We start from the raw sequence: 21,331 nt of genomic DNA on the forward strand, positions 1-21,331 counted from the left end.
CAAACAATATTTCAGTGCCCTCAAGACTGTCTATGGGCCATTAAAACCCACCACCACTCCCTTGCTATCCTCTGACAGTGACACTCTCATCAAAGATAAACAAGGCATCAGCAACAGGTGGAAAGAACACTTCAGTCAGCTTCTCAACTGACCCTCTTCAGTCGACCAAGTGCCCTTGACCAGATCCCCCAAAACCACACCATTGAACAACTTGACGTCCCTCCTTCAATAGAGGAAGTCCAAAAAGCCATTAAACAAATGAGTGCAGGCAAGGCACCCGGTAAAGACGGGATCCCAACCGAGGTGTACAAGGCCTTAAATGGAAAGGCGCTCCAGGCATTCCACATAGTGCTGACCAGCATATGGGAAGAGGAAGACATGCCCCCAGAACTCAGAGATGCCTCCATCATAGCCCTATAAAGGCTCACGAGCAGCCTGTGACAACTACAGAGGCATCTCACTACTCTCCAATGCTGGAAATATCCTCGCCCATGTTATACTCAACAGACTCCTGTCATCTGTTTCAGAGCAGAACCTCCCTGCATCACAATGTGGTTTCCAACCAGATCGTAGCACCATCGACATGGTCTTCACGGTGAGGCAAATGTAGGAAAAATGCCTTGAGCAGAACCTGAGTCTCTACATTGTCTTCATAGACCTGAAAAAGTCATTCGACACAGTGAACAGGGACGCATTGTGGGTGATCCTTAGCAAGCTCGGTTGCCCAGCAAAATTTGTCAAACTGATCCAGCTCTTTCATGTTGACATAACAGGGGAAGTCCTATCTGGTGGAGAGACTTCTGATCGCTTCAACATCTCCAATGGCGTGAAACAAGGCTGTGTCCTCGCTCTGGTACTATTCAACCTATACTTCACCCAAGTATTAAGGCATGCTGTGATGGATCTTGACCTGGGTGTCTACATCAAATACCAACTGGATGGCTCACTATTCGACCTTCTCCACCTGACTGCAAAAACAAAGACAACAGAGAGACTCATCCTGGAAGCTCTCTTCGCAGATGACTGTGCTCTCATGGCCCACCAAGAAAATCATATCCAAACCATTGTGGACAGGTTCTCTACCACAACAAAACTGTTTGGCCTATCAGCCTCAGCAAAACAGACGTGCTGTTCCAACCTGCACCTGGGAGGCCAACTAACTAGCCGTGCATTATAATTGACGGCACACAGCTTTCTAACGTCAATACTTTCAAGTACCTGGGCAGCACCATCACCAACAATGGGTCCCTATATCACGAGATTAATGCCAGGATCCAAAAGGACAGCCAGGCACTCGGGCGGCTATACTCCAAAGTCCTCCAACACAGAGGTGTAAGCACTGCGATGAAGCTCAAAGTGTACAAAGCAGTGGTCCTCAGCTCGCTCCTGTACGGTTGTGAGACATGGACACTGTACCGGAATCACCTGAAACAGCTGGAGCAATTCCACCAACGCTCCCTCCAGTCCATCATGAGCATCCGATGGCAGGACCGAATCACCAATCAGGAAGTCCTCGACAGAGCCAACTCCACCAGCATCGAAGTCATGGTCCTCAAAACCCAGCTACGATGGTCTGGACACGTCATCCACATGGACCCACAGTGAATACCAAGACAGGTATTCTATGGTGAACTGTCAGCTGGACTCGGGAAACAAGGTCGACCAAAGAAAAGATTCAAGGATCAGCTAAAGTCAAACTTGAAGTGGGCTGGCATTACACCAAAGCAGCTAGAACTCGCTGCCTCTGACAGAAGCAGCTGGCGAACCCACATTAACCATGTTGTCGCCACCTTTGAAGATGAGCGACGTCGACGTCTTGCCGCTGCGTGTGAACGCCAACACCAGGCCACAACCGCACCTCCCGTAACAACTGGAGTCCCATTCCTCATGTGCCACAAACTCTGCGCCTCAGTCTTTGGACTACAAAGCCACATGAGGGTACATCAATAGAAGATAATGCACAAAGACAATTGTCATTCTCAGTCACCAAGAGACTACCACTACTATTGGAATTAGCTGTTCTTTGAATGTTTGATAGAATTCACTTGTGAATCCATCAGGCCCTGGTGATTTTTTTTAGGGAGTTTTTGATGGCCTGTTGGATTTCTTTTCCTAATATGGGATTATTTAAGAAATCTATTTCTTCTTCTGTTAGTCTAGGCAATTTATATTTTTTGTAAATATTCATCCATATCACCTAGGTTGGTATGTTTATTGCCATATAGTTGGGCAAAGTAGTTTTTAATGATTTCCTTAATTTCCTCTTCATTGGAGGTGAGGTCCCCCTTTTCATCCTTGATGTTGTTAATTTGCCTTTCTTCTTTCCTTTTTTAAATTAGATTGAACAGTACTTTGTCTATTTTGTCTGTTTTTTCAAAGTACCAGCTTCTAGTCTTGTTTATTAGCTCAATAGTTCTGTCACTTTCTATTTTATTAATTTCTCCCTTAATTTTTAGGATCTCTAGTTTGGTTTTCTTCTGGGGGGTTTTAATTTGTTTTTTCTCAAGTTTTTTGATTTGCATTTTGAATTCCTTGATCTCTGTCCTCCCTAATTTGTTAATATATGCACTCAGGGATATGAATTTTCCTCTAAGTACTGCCTTGGCTGCATCCCATAAGGTTTGAAAGGAGGTCTTGCCATTGTCATTTTCTTCAATGAAATTATTAATTATTTCTATGATTTCTTCTCTAACTAACCAATTTTGGAGTATCATATTATTTAATTTCCAATTAATTTTTGATTTGGCTCTCCATGTACCCTTACCGATCAATATTTTTATTGCCTTGTGATCTGAAAAGGCTGCATTTATTATTTCTGCTTTTCTGCATTTGCATGCCATGTTTCTGTGACCTAGTGTATGGTCAATCTTTGTGAATGTGCCATGTGGTGCTAAGAAGAAGGTGTATTCCTTTTTGTCCCTATTTATTTTTCTCCATATGTCTATTAATTCTAATTTTTCTAAGATTCCATTCACTTCTTTTACCTCTTTCTTATTTATTTATTTATTTATTTGATTTATCTAAATTTGATAGTGCTTGGTTCAAATCTTCCACTAATATGGTTTTACTGTCTATTTCTTCCTTCAGTTCTCCTAGTTTCTCCATTAGAAATTTGGGTGCTATATTATTTGGTGTATACATGTTGATTAGTGATATTTCCTCATTATCTAAAGCCTAAAGAGCATGGGACTCTTAATCCCAGGGTTGTGGTTTTGAGTCCCACATTGGGCGCCATTCTGGTGAGATCTGCTTACTTATCAATTGGTGAGATCAGTTACTTAATCTCTCACAGTCTTAGTTTTCTCATCTGTAAAATAGAGATAATAATTATACAAAGCTGTCATGAGAATCAAATATAATTTTATTCATGTGTGTGTGTGTGTGTGTGTGAAAGAGTTGTTCTTTGTTAACTTTCAAGCATTATTTAAAATGGCAGTACATTGGGCACTCCTTCACAATCTGTTCTAGTTCAAAATCTATCCTTGTCTTTTCATCTTTTGAAATTTATCATGTTCTCCAACAAATTCTCTGCAATGGGGAGTCTACTTAATATGTTAAGAGCCTTCTGCCCAATTTTTTTTTAACCTTCCATCTTGGAGTCAACACTGTGTATTGGCTCCAAGGCAGAAGAGTGGTAAGGGCTAAGCAATGGGGGTTAAGTGACTTGCCCATGGTCACACAGCTGGGAAGTGTCTGAGGCCAGATTTGAACCCAGGACCTCCCATCTCTAGGCCTGACTCTCAATCCACTGAGCTACCCAGCTGCCCCCCCCCATTTCTTAACATTGGATGAATTCTGATAGAGCATCTAGATTCCTTACTGATGATCCCTCCTTCATACTATGTGACCAGCTTGCCTCTTGGGGATCTGTTAATATAGTACTTTAAGGTTTCCAAAGTGTTTCACATGCATTTTCTCATTTGGTCTTCATAAAAAACCCTATGAGATAGATTTTATTATCACTTCCATCTTACAAACTGGCATAGGTGTCTTACAGCTTGTACCTGAGGCAAAATTTGAACTCAGGACTTCCTACTGCCAAATCTAGTGCTCTTAGTATACAATTTTACTACTGCATAAGGAAAGCTTAGAAGATGCATATGATAGATAAATAAGGAAAGGCTTCATGAAAGAGGTGGCACCTGTGGTGGGCTTTGACAAAAGAGAACAGCTGAAGAGAGAATGTCCCAGACATGGAGGATGTCCTATGGGAACACACAGTCTCTAGAAAGTATGGGATGACATTGATGAACATCTGATTGGCCATTTTACTTGCAACATGTAATATGTGAAAGGAAATGGCTTCATATAAGGTTGAAAAGGTGGTTGGGGCCAGATTGTTGAGCACCATCTTAAGGTTTATATTTTATACTGTAGACAATAGGAGAGCCACTGAGAGTTTCTGAGGAAAGGGCTATATAGCAGGATAATGATTTATCTCTCTTTGAAATGGCTTGAAAAAAGTTTCCACTAAGTATGAGCATCCTTGACCCCAAAGGCCAGTTTCTTTCTACATTAGGAAAGGGGGATCAATGCCTCTTCCCTTTAAGGTATGACCTTGATGCTTTTTCTCATGGCTTTACCTGCTTCCCTGGTGTCCCTTGATAAGTCCCTTTCCCAACTGACCAGATATCAGGCTTGACACTTGTTAGACAGCCTGTTGTGCACAGAAGTAACTGAAGAGAGCAAATCATTCTGCATATTAAAATAAGCACCCAGCCTGAAGACATTTAAGTGAATGGCTCTGGATTTATCATCTCTTCTCTTTCCATGGAGTCACCATCTGCTCACCTTTTCCTCTGGAACACAATCCCAGAACTGGACTATCTAGGAGAAGGAGCGTGTTTGTGTTCTCTGGGGTATGATGACTTTGATGGATAAGGCACTCCAGCCTAGGGAACTGGACCCTTGATCCCCTAGTCTATACTTGCCTCAGAGTAGTCTGATTGCTGCATTAGGATGCAGGAAAAATATGTGGTTATACACTCAAACCTGTGACCTCTACTCTACCTTTCCCAGGCATTTGATTGGGAGTGATATAGAGAAAACAAAAGCCCAAAGGCCATGGGAGATGACACTAGATGTTTGCCCCTAGAGGCTGGAATCCCCATCTTCCCTGATATTTGCTGGAGAGCTCAGTAATTCACTCTACAATAAGAGAAATGTGTATCCTTAAAATGTCTTAGAAAGAGGAAATCCAATTCCTAGCAGATCAAAGTATCCAATGTACTTATCTCAAACACGCTAAGATTTATCTATAGAATATTGCCTAGTATCCTCATTATTGGGCTGCATCTATACACATGAGACTGGCTGGGAAGATTTTTTTTAATTTAATTTAGTCATAGAATCTTACAGTTTCAGAGCTGGAGAATTCAGAGATCACCTTGGCCACTGGTTCTCATCCTTGTTTAGGTCATAGATCCCTTTAGCAATCTGAGAGTCTATGAACCCCTTCTCAAAATCATGTTTGTTTTCTATATTCATCATTAAAAGAAATGATAAACTTCAGATAGAAGCTGGGGAAATAGAAATATAATTTTTCCTCATCCAAGGTTTTGTGCCCTATGAAATCTATTAGCAGTCAGTCAATAATTATTTATTAAGTACCAACTATGTGCTAGGCACTGTTGGTAAATGTAGGAGATAAAAAGAAAGGCAAAAAACAGGTCTTGACTTCCAAGAACTTCCTTTCCAATTGGGGGAGACAACATGAAAACAACTGTGTCTGAACAAGCTGTATGTGGGACAAATAGGAGGCAACAACAGAGGAAGGGCACTTAGATTTAAGAGGAGGTGGGAAAAGTGTTTTGTAGAGGATGGGATTTTAGCTGAGACTTGAAGGATTCTAGGAAGTAATGATAAGGAGGGATGGCATTCTTTTTTTTTTTAAGCTTTATCTTCTGTCTTAGAATTGATACTAAGTAGGATAAGGGATAGACAAATGGGGTCAAGTGCCTTGCCCAGAGTTACATTGCTAGAAAGTGTCCAAAGCCAGATTTGAACCCAGAAACTCTCATCTTCAAGCCTGGCTCTCTATCATCTGATCTGCTTGGCTGACCCAACCATTCTTGTTAATCCAAAAACTTGAGTAAACTCGATCTAATCCGACCCATATTTGATCAGAAAGTACCTTTAACAGCACCACCACCATCAGGAAACATCTGCCAAATGACTGATTCTATTATTTTTTAAAATGAAAATGAATTGACAGATTATCTGAATTAGCTTGTCAAACCCATTAAGGATAAGTTTAATTGCTTAAAATAGTAGAAGCAATAATAATTGCAGTGGATCACCCTAGCTTCTATTTATGCTTTATTCTGTTGTGGTCCAGCGATTACAGAGTTAACCAAGCAATGGTTTGAGATAGCTAGGTGATACATTGGATAGGGTATTGGATCTGTATTAGGAAGACCTGAATTCAAATCCAGCTTCAGAGACTAGCTCCATGACCCTCGACAAGTCACATAACTTCTATTTGCCTCATCTGCCCAATAAGGGTAATTTTAACACCTGCCTCCTAGAATTGTTGTGAGAATTAAATAAGATACTTAAAAAGTGCTTTGTAAGTGCCATACTAAGGGTAGTTATTATTAATGATCTTCTGCATGAATGGGGTTTCCACCTTATCAGCCTGAAGATCTCCAAGTTTCTTCCTGCTTCTGTTTCCTTTCTCATGTTGTTCGCCATCTGGAATTCTCCTCCAGCTCCTTTAACATTCCATCCATCTCTCAAGGCCCTCATCAAGACTCACCTCCCCCATGAAGTCTTCATCACCTTCTGGGTTTCACTGAAGTCCTATTGTACTCTCCCAAGCACTGGGTCCAGAACATAAACAGATGGCTCTCTAAGCATTGTACTTGTTACTTCCTTAGAAATCAAAAAGGGGAATATTCTCTTCCAAAAAGGCACTCAGGCTTGTGACCTTCCCTATTGTACTTTCACTCCTGCTTTCTAGTCCTCAGAAAATTCAACCTTAGCCAACCAGTAAGAATAAAAAGTACCATTTTGGGAAGAGATCTGGGGGTGCACTCTTCAAGCAGAGAGGTTCAAGCTTCCATTATGTGAACCAGATGATTTATGAACCAAGACCTTGCAAGTTTCCAGTTTATATTGGATGGACTCAAACCTTTAACCCTGCTGCAAAGGGTTCTTTCATCTTTTCTTATTAGCTAAATATATATTTAGTTCTACGTTTCCTTATAGTTTTAGTTCAAGTTAGAGTTCCCTGTCTCAACTCCTTTAGTCACGGAGGAAGCAAAGTCTTTTATACTGATGTTTTCCAGTCCTACCTATTAGTTCAAATTAAAACTTCAGACCTTCAAGCTCTGCATCAGAGATTTATTTCAGCTGGTCTCTCTCTTTTGCTTATTTATCCCCAAAGCCCACTTACCTTCTGCTGTCCAATTTTCAAAGTTTTTATTTCTCTTATTTTAAATAATCATTTCCTAATATTTTGCCATTGGTATTCTCTCCCTCCCTTCTACATTTATCTCCTCCTCAAGAAAGCAGGTATTATAATATAGGATGTATGCAATACGTACTCCCATGTTCATTATGTTATGAGAAGAGACACATAGCATTTACCATAGAGACAAAGTCATGGAGAAAATGAAGTGAAGAATGGTGTGCTTCAATGTGCATTCAGACTCCATCAGTTCCTTCTATGGGGGTGGATTCATCATGAGTCTCTTAGAGCAGTCTTGGATCCTTGCCTTATTAATAATAATTAAGTTATTCACAGTTGATCATCATACATTATTGCTGTTATGGGTACAACATTCTCTGGTTCTGCTTACTTCACTTTGCATTAATTCACATACAGTAAATTTTTCCAGGATTTTTTTGTGACTTCCTTGTTCATCATTTCTTATGGCACAATAATATCTCATTACAATTATATTATGTACCACAACTTGTTCAGTCATTACTCAATTGATGGACATCCCTTCAGTTTCCAGTTCTTTGCCCCCCACCAAAGGGGCTGCTATGAATTTTTTTATACAAGTAGGTCCTTTCCCCCTCTCTTTAATGCCTTTGATATACCGACATAGCAGGGGTATTGCTGGGGCATGGGGTATACACAGTTTGGTGGCTCTTTGGGTATGGTTCTAGATTGCTCTCCAGAATGGTTGCCTAGTTCACAGTTCTACTCCTTTCAACTATTCAAGGCTTATTTGTCCCAATTTCTCTAAGAGATGCTATATCTTCAGATTTACAAACTCCAAATTTCTTTTTTTAACATTATTTTATTTGGTCATTTTCACACATTATTCATTGGAAACAAAGATAAATTTCTTCCCCCCCACCATCCCTCCCATAGCTGATGCACGATTCCACTGGGTATCACATGTGTGCTTGATTCAAACCGATTTCCATGTTGTTGGTTCCAAATTTCTATAAAGATTTTCTTTCATTATTACCTCTAATTTTTTTTTACTCTAATTACTTCTAATTACCTCTAGCTTTGCCCTCAGTCACAATCTAGAACTCTGATGGCATTTATCCGATCAGGCTTCTCATCTAAGTTGCCTTCATTGTGTCCCAACTCAGCAATACATTTACATATTGCTAAGGCTCAATTAGCATTATAGATATTATATTTGTTACCCAAATCCTGAAGCCCCTTGGTATGTGTCTCTCTCATCACTGGTGGAGATTCATGTCTGGTACCTGTGTAAGGAGTGAGGCAGGTTGGCGAGAACAAGAGAGATTCCAGGTTCTTTTAGCTTCCAGACTTGAGAGAAAAGTTTAATGCCAAACTCTTTTTAAGTCACCAAAGGGAGAAAAAAATTTGGAAAGAAATCGACATGCGAGGAACAGGCAGTTTCTGTTATGTCCCTAATCCCAATTTACAATAGTGGAGATTTTGGAGAATTTCCCCTTTTGGGTGGAATCTAGGACACTCTCTCTTGATTAAACTGAGCTATTTTACTCCCAATCAGAGAACTCCGTTGGTCTATACCGTCTGGTATATATTCCTCTATGTATACTTTCTCTGATTTCAATTTTGCCATTGACTTTGAAAAATGGGTTTCTTTGCTTCTTGCTACAGGTGTCCATTGTAGAATAGGTATGTGATTGGAAAAGGGTCAAACCTTGGATATCGAATTCCCCCTCCTCTCATTAATTTCCCCATTAATGAGTTGTGATCAAGTTTTACTTGAACCTTAAAGTTACTTCCCTAGGCTAAGACTATTTAAGGAAGCATAATGACATAATTCTAGCCTGTCTCTGAAGAGAACAGAATGGCCAGTTTCTGGCCCCAACCTTCTCCTTCCCTTCCTGGTAGAAATAAAAGTCTCTTCCAGATAAGGGGATAGAGCAGGGGGAGAGATACTTAGACACACATGTGTTGGAGTGAGAAGAAGCTTCGCCTCTTTTACATGGAGCTCCTATCACATGATATACTTTAGTAGTTTCCTGTGTTCTCCAAGAGTTTCATCCAGATCAACCTTCCCAGGTAGATTGTAAGCTCTTCAACAATGAGAATGGTGCCTACAACTTCCTTACTTTTCTACAGCGACTTGCACAGTGATGGACCAAGAGAAGATGCTCAGTAAATAATTGACTTATTTCCTTTCAAGAGGAAAGACCAGAACTGAAAGAATCCTGGAGGGAAATATATCCATCCTCTGCTGGCTGCCTCTTCTCCATACCCCTTCTACCTTAATTTTATTAAGGATCGTAGCCATATATTTGGTCATTGCCAACAAACTGTTAAATCTTTGAGTTCAATTTCATCATTTCTAAATCAATCAATTTCTCAATCTCTTTGAGAGTCAGTACCATGTTACATTTCATCTTTGTATTATTAGTGCTTACAATGGTGCTTTTGCTTGTTTGAGCTGTCCTATTATTTCATTTTTATAGGGAACTTGGTATGGATATTTTCTTCATTACATACCAGAAATTTGTCTGTAACATAGTTTTAGAGCAATGATTTTTAACTCAGAATCCATGAACTGCTTAAAAAAATTCTTTAGTCAGTCAGTCAATACAGATTTATCCAGTGCTTGCTATGTGCTAAGTTCTAGGGAGACAAAGAAAAGTAAAAGATATTTCCTACCCTTGAGGAGTTCACAATCTAATGGTAGAAACTACATGTAAAAAAACTTAGGCAATACATTTTGATAAATATATTTCTCTATAATTGGTTTCCTAGATATTGTATAGTATTCATTTAAAAGTATTATTCTCTAAAAGAGAGTCCATAGGCTTCACCTGACTGCCAAGATAAATTTTTTAAAAGCATAAGAACCCTTGTTCTTTGAGTTAATTTAGAACTTAGAGTGTTTCCTGGGAACACAATAATTTGAGTGACTTTTCCAGGGTCAGTATGTGTCAGGATTTGAATCCAGGTCTTCCTGACTTTGAGTCTGGTTTTGTTTCCCTCTACCTTTGTATGTAGTAAGAACTCAAATGCTCATATCTGGATTTGTGGAGGTATGAGAACACAGCCCAACCTCACAAGGCTATTGCATAGAATAATATTTGCAAATTGCTTTTCATTTTCCTGAAGCCCTTTACTTTTTACTATATCCTCATAATGATGGTATGAAGCAGGTAGGGCAAGAAACTTTGATCCAGAGAGGCTTGACTATGTAAGATTTCATTGCTTGTTACAGGAAGATCCTAGAAATGAACCCAGATTGCCCCTGGACCCCAATCTTGCATCATTACTTATCTGTTGAGATGAATATGTAACAAAGGACGTAAACTGTTTGCACCCAAACCAAAGAGTCAGTTCTTAACTTCCCCTTCATCATCCTGTTTAAAGACCAACCAGTATGCTTCAGGAAGGCATTTCTCCCTTTACTCTACTTGGCACCTCTTGTCACGGGACTCTTTATCTGTCCTTGCCTGCCATGAGTGTTTTTGTACAAGCTCTGCCAGTCACTCTCCAGCTGTGTGCTCCGGCATCCTTCATTAGCTTTGCCTTTTCTTGGGGACTGGCAATTCAGCCAATCAGTAGTACTTGTCTCTGTTTCCAGCTGGGTCCCTCTCACCACCACCTCTCCCTCAATCTGGGGCCATTTCCTGGATCTGGGACAGAACCAGTGCTGCAGTTTCTGAAATATTAATGGTTTCTTTTGTGAAGGACAACACACTGAGCCCTTTAGTTGCAAATTAAAATCTCTAGCAGAAGAAAAGAGAAAAATGGGGTAGAAAAGTCCCTGTTCTGGAATTTAAGACAAATAAGGATATTCTTTCTCCTGCTTACTCTAGTTTATTCTAAAGAGATGCCCCAATTGAAGCTTTGGAAGACATTTAACTAATAATAATAATAATTAATGAATCAATAAGTATTTATTAAGTACCCACTATTTGTTAGGTATTATACAGGATTAAAGGTTTAAACATATAGTAATTTGCAAAACTTTAGGCACTATATGAATGTTAGCTATTATTATTATGTAATAGGGATACAAATGTGAAAGTACCTGCTCTCAAGAAGCTTATAGCCTTACTAACTAATAAATAAGCTCAATCAAGCTAACTATTAATCTTCATGTGAATTGAATTTCTGAGGCTTCTCTCTCTCAATGGCTTATTTAATAAAAGGCACACAGGATGATGGTAGATTTCTTTGGTTTTTGCCTTGCATCCATCCTTCTTCTGGAAGCTTTGGGAACAGGAAAGAGGGAAGAACAGCACAAGGTGGGGGGGCATTGGATCCATGGCAAAAAAAAGGAAAGGCCATTGGAGAAAGTGGAGGGAAGATGTTAAAAAGAAAGAGTTAAATTGGTCAAAGGAATGATTTAAATAAGATTGAAAAGCTTGAGAAAAGAAGAGAAAAAAAGACATTGATTAGATATATATATAGTGGATTTAAAATTTTTATTTAGTTTGTTTATTCTATTTATGGTCTTTATCATTGCACCAAGTGATAGGGACTGGAGGTGTCATGGAGTGGAGGAGGGAGGAATTGTAGAGTGTTTCTGATATCTACTGTCTTTCTCTTGTCAAAGAAACCTACCATCTACAGGGAGAGGATCCTGTACCCAAGGCCAGTGTTCCCCAGCCACAGTCTGGGGCAAGGACCCAGCCAGATAAGGAAAGAGTTCCCCAAGGATCTGCTTAGTAGGTAGCTTTCATAGGAATCTCTCCTGTTATGTCCCCTTCCATGTCCTGTTGAATATTCACACCTTTCCTTCCACTTTCCTAAATCAGAACCTTATTGGAATGACCTCAAGTGGTAGTGAGAACTACCTGGCTCATCACTCCAGAATTCCTAGCTGATCACTGCTGTCAAGTTTTCTCTCTTCCATTTCTTTTCCCTATACATTATCTTAATTTGCTCTACTTTTTTCTCCTTCCTTCTCCCATTTTGTCCTTCCAACATAAACTCATGTCATTTTCATTACCACGTACCACCCTCTTCACTCTCTCCCAAAGAAAGGAAATTGTTTTAGCTAATTAACATCTTTTGGCCAAACCTTTGAGTTTCCACCTGATTTCCTTTCCACCACCATCACTACCATATCATACAATTCTAATACCCCTTCTATGGTGCTACCTGGCAAGAAAACATTCTTGGTTAGGATAGAGTGAGGAAACAATATTTGATTCAAATAGACAACAATTAGATATATACTTCATCTTCCTCCACCTAGATCCCTTTGCCCTTACTTTCAGCTTTTGATATACTTTTTAATATTTATTTCTGGCAGACAATGATACATCTATGACATGTCCTCCACAAAACTAGATTCTCTTATAGCATATTGAGCAGGTGTAATGCATACATGACATAATACAAGAAGCCACTGACAGACATAAGATGGTTTCTAACCCAAAGCATCAACAATGAGAAAGGAGATTTAATGAAAACTATGGGTTTAATTAGAATGATGGTAGAAGGCAGAAAGCTCAAATGGACTGCAGTCAATAATTTATGGAGGGAAAGAAAGAAGACCAGGTCCTTCTTCAGGAACTCATGCTGATCTGTTGATGAATAAAGAAGCCTTTAGCCCTCTCCTCAGTCTCCTAACTCTCCCACCAACTTTGGTATGTGACATTCTAAACATTTGCAAATTCACAGTCATAGTCTGTCATCCGACACATTATGAACTTCCACTGACGATCCCTGTGGGAAGAGAGAAAAGGACAGAAGGGTGATGTCAAAAACATGGTAGTCTGCTATACAAATAAAGCAAATGAAAGGAAAACAAATTCCTCAGTAGCCAGTGCATGACTAACCTACTGACCAAAGAAAGAAGAGTTTGGAGGGGCTATGAAAAGTAGTTAATAACAGCTTACTTTTGCTTGACAACTTGAGAGTACTTTTGAAAATTATAGATATCCTTTGAGGTAGATAGTGCAAGTATTTTCTTATATTCCACAGTGGGAAACTGAGGCTCATGGTACCTGAGCCATGACTTCCCTAAACATATACATACTAAATTGAAGGACACAATTTGTCCAAAATCTATGGATTGTGGCTTTAAAGTACCCAGTTTAAGAGCCTTTCAGATCCAGGACCCTAAAGGACTGAAAATCACTGCTGAGGAACATGGCAATTTTGGACCTTACCTCACCCTCTTTGGGTTGAGTTTGGATAAGTAAGGATATCAGTTTCTAGTCATGCATAGCTACCACCATTGGTCAATTCAACATAGTGAACTAAAAAAAAAGTCTCCCAAGATTAAGTGGGATAAAAGCTTGGAAAGGAAGGCATTTAATCCATTAAAAACATCAGGACCCTCAATACATTGACAATTTCATTTAAAGGACCCTATATTAGTAGAAGTAAATGGAACAATATATGAGAATCATGAAATGGGGGAAGGAAATTTAATAGAACCCCAAAACTTTGGAAAGTGTGTATAGAGGTAGGACTGCTCAGACCAAGGGTCAACTGAAACATTTGCCTCGGGATGTGCAGACACTTTCATAGCCCATCTCTTTGTATGTCTATGTTTCAAGAGATGCTTGTAGGCTAAGCAGAAACCATACTGAGATGTTTGTTCTGGGGATGGGGAATGGACAGGATTTACTAATCTTTGAAAATTCAGTATTAGTTCCCAAGAGCACTTAACATCTACCAAGGAGAAAGTATATGTTCTCTAAAAAGAAGGAATGGACCTGAGGTCAGAAGGTCCTGGTTTCAAATTGAGATTCAGATAATTAATTTGCTGGGTCAGCCTGGGCAAATCATTGGCCCTCAGTTTCCTTCTCTGTGAAAGGGGGGCAATAATTTCACCAAAGCTTTGCCCACTTTAAAACACTGGATGAATGTGTGCCATTATTATTTACTTTAACAGAATTATATTCTCCTTCCCCACTCCCATCAACCCAGATCTTTTTGCCTCTTCCAATTCAGCATAGAACATCATTTAAAACCCAACAATTATATCACTGATTTAGCTTGTGGAATATTGACACCTGTAACTGTGGCACAACTTCTGTTAGTGTTATTCTATACATGATAACCTCAAAAAAGTTTGGGAAAGAGTTTCCAGGATATTTACAATTACTGCTCCCTTCCCAAAGATCAGGAAAGGAATAAAATATTCAGGGTGCTCTGCATACCACCAAGAAAAGGGTCTACTGCTCCATGGGCTGGAAACTCTGTCCCTGATAATATCTTTCTTCCCTAAATGGGACTCCTGAGCCTGGCCCCTGAAAGGTTCTCCCATCATGCTATGAATGGGAAAATGGCTAGTATCACTGTCAGTTTCTCTGTAGCCCTTGCATAAACCATACAAATGATCCCTAGTGGTCCTCCTCATTCTAACCTCTGCTCTAAGGTTACCTGTTTAGAACAATTTGGAGACCAGGCAAATGTTTTTGAGAGCCTGGGTGGCCAACTACTTTTGACTGGCCTTGGCTCTTGCAAATGTCAGTACAATGGATGACTTTTTCTGATTGGATATTAACCAGTTGGTGGTATGTGCATTTATCAGGCATGGTTGTGTTAGGACAGTGGGTATCTGGGATACCAAAAGTCATAAACAAATAATGTCCCAAATCAGGGCATTCACCTACTGCTTCAAGAGGCTGTTAATTTGTGTTGGGCAATGTTCAGAGGCAGTCTTGAAAGGCATTCTGGGGGCTGTGTTCCCAGTGCCTCTCTAAAGGAAAACAACAAAGCAGTTTTCATTTAGAGGGGAAGAATATGCCAAGTGTACTACATTTAGGGCACATTTCTCAACCTGGAGTCTCTGGAATGTTGCAGTAGGCGACAGGAAAGAAAATGGCAGAATTCCAAATCAGGATTGCTGGATGCAACAGTAGACCTGGATGTATGGATGAGCTCCTCTATAAGCAATGCCATCTTGTCTTCCTTATTCAGCACTTGCTGAATAAGTGAACTTTACTCCTTTAAGTGACAAAGCATTTTCTTTAATCATTTACAATGGAATTCTTTTTGAAATAGAATTATACAATCACCTGCTTTCTTAAATTAAAACAAACAACTTTTTCATTGTGAACCTAGGATACTGGATTTAGTGATTCCATCCTCCTTGCTGTTCCTCACCGAAGACAATCAGTATTTGCAATAGCTGTCCTCCATGCCAGGAATTTTCTCTATCTCCATCTTCCTTTATGTCTCAGTCAGAATGCCACTGCCTTCAAAAAGCTTTTCCCAATCCTCCTTTTAATGTGAATGCTTTCCTTCTGAATTTATTTCCAATTTACCTTCTATGTATCTAAAATAATAAAACTCTTACCCTCAGTCTTAGAATCCATTTGAAGGCAGAAGAAGGGTAAAGGCAAAGCAATTGAGGCTAAATGACTTACCCAGGGTCACACAACTGTGTGTCTATGGCCAAATTTGAAGCCAGGACTTCCCATCTCTCTAACCATTGGGAAACCTCACTGCCCTTACCTTGTATTTATCTTCTTTGCATATGGTTGTTTACATGGTGTCTTCCCCTTCCCCATTAGACTGGGAATTCCTTGGGGGTAGTGACTGTTTTTATATTTCTTTATATCCCCAGGACTTGACACAGTGTCTGACATATGATAGGCACTTAATAATGCTTGTTGACTTGACTCCTAGACCTAAAACTGGAAGGGATTTTAAAGGTCATCTAGCCCTACCCCTCATTTGCAAATAAGGAAACTGAGTTTCATTGAAGCTTGGTAGCTTTCTCAAGGACACACAGGTAGTAAGCTGTAGAGACAGGATCTGAACTCTCTAGAGTTCTGATTTTAGATCCACTGTTCCTTCCAATGGGCCACATCAATTACTGCATTGTGCCATCATGCAGAAATGCTCTAGGGGACTTTGGAAGTATGTGGAACTAGAATCTCCTTTGCCAAATGGCTCTATTCCGCAATCCTTGCCTTTAGCTTTTGGATCTGTTTTTTTTTAATAATATTTATATTTCTACCTTGTAATCAGGTTATTAACTTCCATATCTGAATGCCTGCCTCTGGCAATACATCCATGGCCTTTGGAGCTGCTATGGGCTATAAAACTAGATAACTGAACTTGTTAGGATTGTGTTTGGAACAAGAGTGAAGAGGCTCTAAGTAAATGGTCTCTCATGAGGGAAGTATATCTTCTTTAGTGTAAAGACTTGGTGCCATAGTTTTGGTTACTCCAAGCAGAGCATGGTTAAGGTCCACTTTCCTAACACCCCCTCCCCAAATGGGAAAAGTCCTAAAGATGGAAGGAAGGTCATGATAATGTTTCCTTGTTATAAGACTTTGGGAATCACTACTCATATTGTGTATAGATATAGATATAGATATATATGCACAATCTGATATATTTACATATATATATATATGTATGATATAAGGCTGATGTCCAGTTCTATAGTTGGCCTGTGCTGGGTAGGTAAACAGAATAACTTGATTCTTTTTGCCTGAGTTGCTCCATTTGGACAAATGTTATTATGTAAACCCTACCATGGGGGACACTAAAATAAGGGTTACTGTATATTGCCATGTTCCCATGCCCCTTTCCTGCTTCTCCATTCTCCATCCAAAAGGAAGACCAACTTACCTTTCCACTGCTGAGAAAGTGGTTGTTGCACCCCGTATGTAGTATTCATAATTGTAGGATATCATGTCGATCTCTTCACCGTAGTGGCCTGGGTATTCTGTCGTCAGCCTTGTGAGGGAGAAAGAGGAAAAGAGAGGAGAGGAGAGGAGAGGAAAGGAGAGGAGAGGAGAGGAGAGGAGAGGAAAGGAAAGGAGAGAAGAGGAGAGGAGAGGAAAGGAGAATAAAAGGAGAGCAGAGGAGAGGAGAAGAAAAGGAGAGGAGAAGAAAAGGAGAGGAGAGACAAGAACAAAAGTGAAAAAAAGAGGTTATCCTGGAAGTACAAATCAGCGGATATCATCTGTAGGGGAGTAACAATACTAGAATTGACTAAAAGAGGAATGGCCTAGGTCTCCTGTAGACCTGGAAAATGACCATAAAAGCACCAAGAAGAGTTAAAGGGGGATACCAGGAACTCTACTAATTAGCTTCTCCCTAAAATTCCATCAAAGTCTAGGGAAAAGATGTAGTTTATCTTCTAGGTGACTAGGTGGTACAATGGATAGAGCTGTATATTTGGAGTCAGGGTGACCTCAGTTCCACTCCTCCCCATGCTATTTATTACATGTGTGATTCTTGGCAAGCCACATTACCTCTCTTATCCTCAGTTTCTTCATGTGTAAATGAGTAATGATGATAGTACCTATTTCATAGAATTATTATGAGAATATATGTAAATTGCTTTGAAAATTTTAAAGTTTTGCATATGTGTTTATGAACAAAAATACATATGTGTGAATAGTGTGTGTTAGCTATTATTATTGTAGGTATTCCTCCCTGACTCCTAGCTATTGATATTCTTATTTTCTAGGCTAGTCAACCCAGTCCACAGTATTCCCAAGGTCAAGTTGATTCTAGGTCTATCCCAGGGGCCAGAGTCTATTCACATCCATCCTGGTAGAGAGCAAAGTCTTTTGGTTCCTCTCTGAGGACTAACCAATTCTAAGGGCAACTCATCCTTGGTCAGGGTCGTGGGAAGTCTTTTAGATAAGAGGACCCAGACCCAAATGTTTCCTGGATCCCCAAGGTCTGTATGTGTGCTCCATCATTGTCCAGAAGCTAACCTAGTCTTGGAAGTGGCAAGAATTTTATCTATTCCAAGCTGACTGGGCCATTGTATGAAGGGTTTTTCCTATGTTGTTCAACTGGCTTCAGCAGAAAGGTTGACTCTGAAATCTTACGGGATATAGAATATTACAATTGGCAGAGAGCATATAAACCATTTCACTTAACCTTCTCACTTTGGAGATTAGGAAAATGAGTTGAGACCCAGAAAAATCAAGGTACTTGCCCAAGGCACACAGCTAGTTAGTGAATGAATTAGACTCCAGATCTCCTGATTCTCTTTCTTCTCTCTGCTGCACTGATGCCTTTTTTGTTTTGTTTTGTATTTTATCTCTGCTTAAGACATTATAGTCCCTCTGTCAGTCAGCCAAGTCCAACTGGAAATGTAGTGCATGTGTTTCCACTTATTGTGGTCATGGTGGGAAATCAAGCTCAGCCAAGTTCAGAAATCCACTCAATCTTTTCATTTCCAAATGGAATCAGACTTTCTGGGGTTTGGCTTTGTTTGTTATGAGCTAAGCTTGGCTTCCTCTTTCTAATGAAAAACAACAGGTCTTATGAAATGGGAATTTGGTGCCAATGTGGGTCATTAAAACCTCATTAAAACAGACCCTATTCATTTTATGATCCCTGATAATTCCAAGAAAGGTAGAGTTTACCTAACTATGGAGGGGACAATTGATGGTACTGATGATGATGGTGGTATTAACAGTGCTGTTGGTGGTGGTGATAAGGATGATGATGCAGAAGAAAAGAAAATTGTTAATAAGATTAAAAGAAGAATAATCATGCCTAAAACACCTGCTTTTAAAATCACTTCAGAAGTTCCTTTTACATACAATCTATTAATTTACTTTACATTTTATTCTCTCTTCACCAAAATGAGACTGCTATGCTATTTGGCAACAATTTTCTTAACCTAGATCAAATTGACATAAATGTTTAGAAGGAAAAAGTAATAGATCATGAAAGTACTTTCATAATTATATGTCTTTGCATTAATGCGGATTGGTCTTCATCCAGATTCATCTGAAGTAATTAGGAATTTTTACGACATTGGGGCAGTTGATTGTTTTTTAATGTCCCCTCTGGTTTTTTTCCCCCACCAAGAAGGATTCACTTCAGAACAGGAAAGATAGAACAACAACAAATAGTTAACAGGGAATCAGGAATTGAAACCAGATATAACTGAGGAGACTGCATACCTGGATGATCTCTGCAAGGTCAAGCTCTGAAGCTCAGATCAAAAGAATCTGTGTGTACTGTAATTGCTGAGTCACTTTCTATGATCTCTAAAAATGTCATGGAAAATAGGCCAGCTCTTACAGAACTGAAGATAGACAAAATTTCCAATTTTCAAAGAGGAAATGAAGGTAAATACTTCAGATTATTAGGCAGAAAGTATGATTTTCATTTCTAACAAAACTCTAGAATGCATTATCAAAGAGTTTGCTCTTGACAAAAAACCATAGTGATTGCTTTGAGTTAGCCATCCATAAAGACTGTTAAGCGAACTTGGCATCCCTTTTTGCAGAGTAAGTATAATTATTAGGTGATAGATGAGGAGAGTTTAGTCAGGGCACAGTGAATTGGATATAAGTTACTTGTCATAAAGGAGTATTTTTAATTCTATCTCTATATTCCATCTATTCACCTCAATGACTTGCATACAATCAATGCTTAATAAATGCTTTGGTGGGGAGACTTTGATTGATTACCCTGGATTCCAGCAGTGCTCTCTTAGGATACTTTTGTGAACAAGGTGGAATAGTGTAGACTGAAGGATTGTACATTCAAATGGATTTGGAACTGGTTAAATTACCAAGCCCAAAGAGTTGTGGCTAAATAACATAGCATCCACTCAGAGTGATGCTCCTAATAGAGCACCATGGGATTCAGCAATCATTTAATTTTCAAATTTTTTATTATGACTTGGTTTTAGTTAAATGACAAGTTCATCCAAGTTATAGGAGGAAGTTAATATATTCTAATAAAGAACTGGGATTCCAGAAATATCCTTAGCAGCCTAGGATGAGAGGCTAATTCAAACAGGGTATCATTAGTTATGATGAATATAAAGTCCTGCATTTGGGTTTTATAAAATAAATTGTATTAACTGAGGAGATAGAGGAAGAGAATTCACGAATAGAATAAAAAAATCTTTACTAGAAAAACAAACAATAGAGAGGGATTTTGAATTAACCACTTGACTGAGTGGTATGGTAAGGAAGAAGAAAGAAAGGTGAGAATTTTATAACTAAATACAAGAAAGAAAGAAAAAAATCATGTATGTAAAATTCCAAACCTAGAAAGAGTTTATAAATAGGACAAACAGGAGGGACTAAAGTGGAATAAGAGTGTAAGGGAGCAGGGTTGTATAAAAGTAAATTAAGCAAAGGTAATCAAAGTGGCAAAGTACAGACTTAAAGAAGGGGAATGACAATATTTTAAAAAATCTGTCCTTCAAAAATTTGGCATCAAAAATTGACCATCATATTTCTCATGTAGTCTGGCAAGGAAAAAGTATTTTTCATCTGAACATTATCTTTTTGAGTCTACTGATTGTGATAAAATTAACTTTTTTGACACCCTTATAAGACTATTGGCTAATTATAAATTATGTTACTTTTACTTCATAATAGTAACTAACCCTAAAGAGCACATTACACTCAATATTTCATCAAAACCTTCCAATACCTGAGTGAGAAAGGTATTACAGATGTTCTTGTTCAATTGTTTCAGTTGTGTCTACTCTATGATTCCATTTAGGGTTTTATTGGCAGAGATAGTGGAATGATTTGCCATTTCCTTCTCTAGTTCATTTTACAAATGAGGAAACTGAGGCAAACAGGGTTGTATGACTTGCCCAGGATCATATAGCTGTTACATGTCTGAGGCCAGATTCAAACTCAGGCAGATGAGTCTTCCTGTCTCCAACCCTGGAGTTTATCCACTGAGCCACCTAGTTGCTCTTCTATAGATATTATCTCCATTTTGTGATGAGGAAACTAAGGGTCACAGAAATTTTTCCCAAGGGACATAGCTAGCAAGTATCAGAGGTGGAATATAAATTTAAGCCTCTCCTGACTTTCTTTCCCTTCTGGTTCAGTCATCCAATGTATTTAACCTCCCTTCCATCTTTATGTCACACACAAATTTGTTGTATATATTCTGTTTAAGGAAATCATTGATAAAGCTATTGAAGAAACTAGGACAAAGAATAAAGCCCCACAGCACCTCCTTAGAGTCCTTCCTTCAAATTAC

General features: G+C 39.1%; 1 protein-coding gene across 1 annotated transcript in view; it reads right to left on the reverse strand.

The window, feature by feature from the left end:
• Positions 1-11,825: 11,825 nt before the first annotated feature.
• DPT (dermatopontin) overlaps positions 11,826-21,331 on the reverse strand; it is a 30,507-nt gene continuing 21,001 nt past the window's right edge. The window contains exons 3-4 of the mRNA XM_056814609.1: positions 16,967-17,074; positions 11,826-13,093 (exon numbers count right to left, since the gene is read on the reverse strand). Coding sequence (XP_056670587.1) covers positions 13,027-13,093; positions 16,967-17,074 — 175 coding nt within the window. The 3' untranslated portion in view covers positions 11,826-13,026. The remainder of the gene's footprint in view (positions 13,094-16,966; positions 17,075-21,331) is intronic.

Source organism: Monodelphis domestica, chromosome 2 (genome assembly GCF_027887165.1).
Source record: "Monodelphis domestica isolate mMonDom1 chromosome 2, mMonDom1.pri, whole genome shotgun sequence".
Taxonomy (NCBI): domain Eukaryota; kingdom Metazoa; phylum Chordata; class Mammalia; order Didelphimorphia; family Didelphidae; genus Monodelphis; species Monodelphis domestica.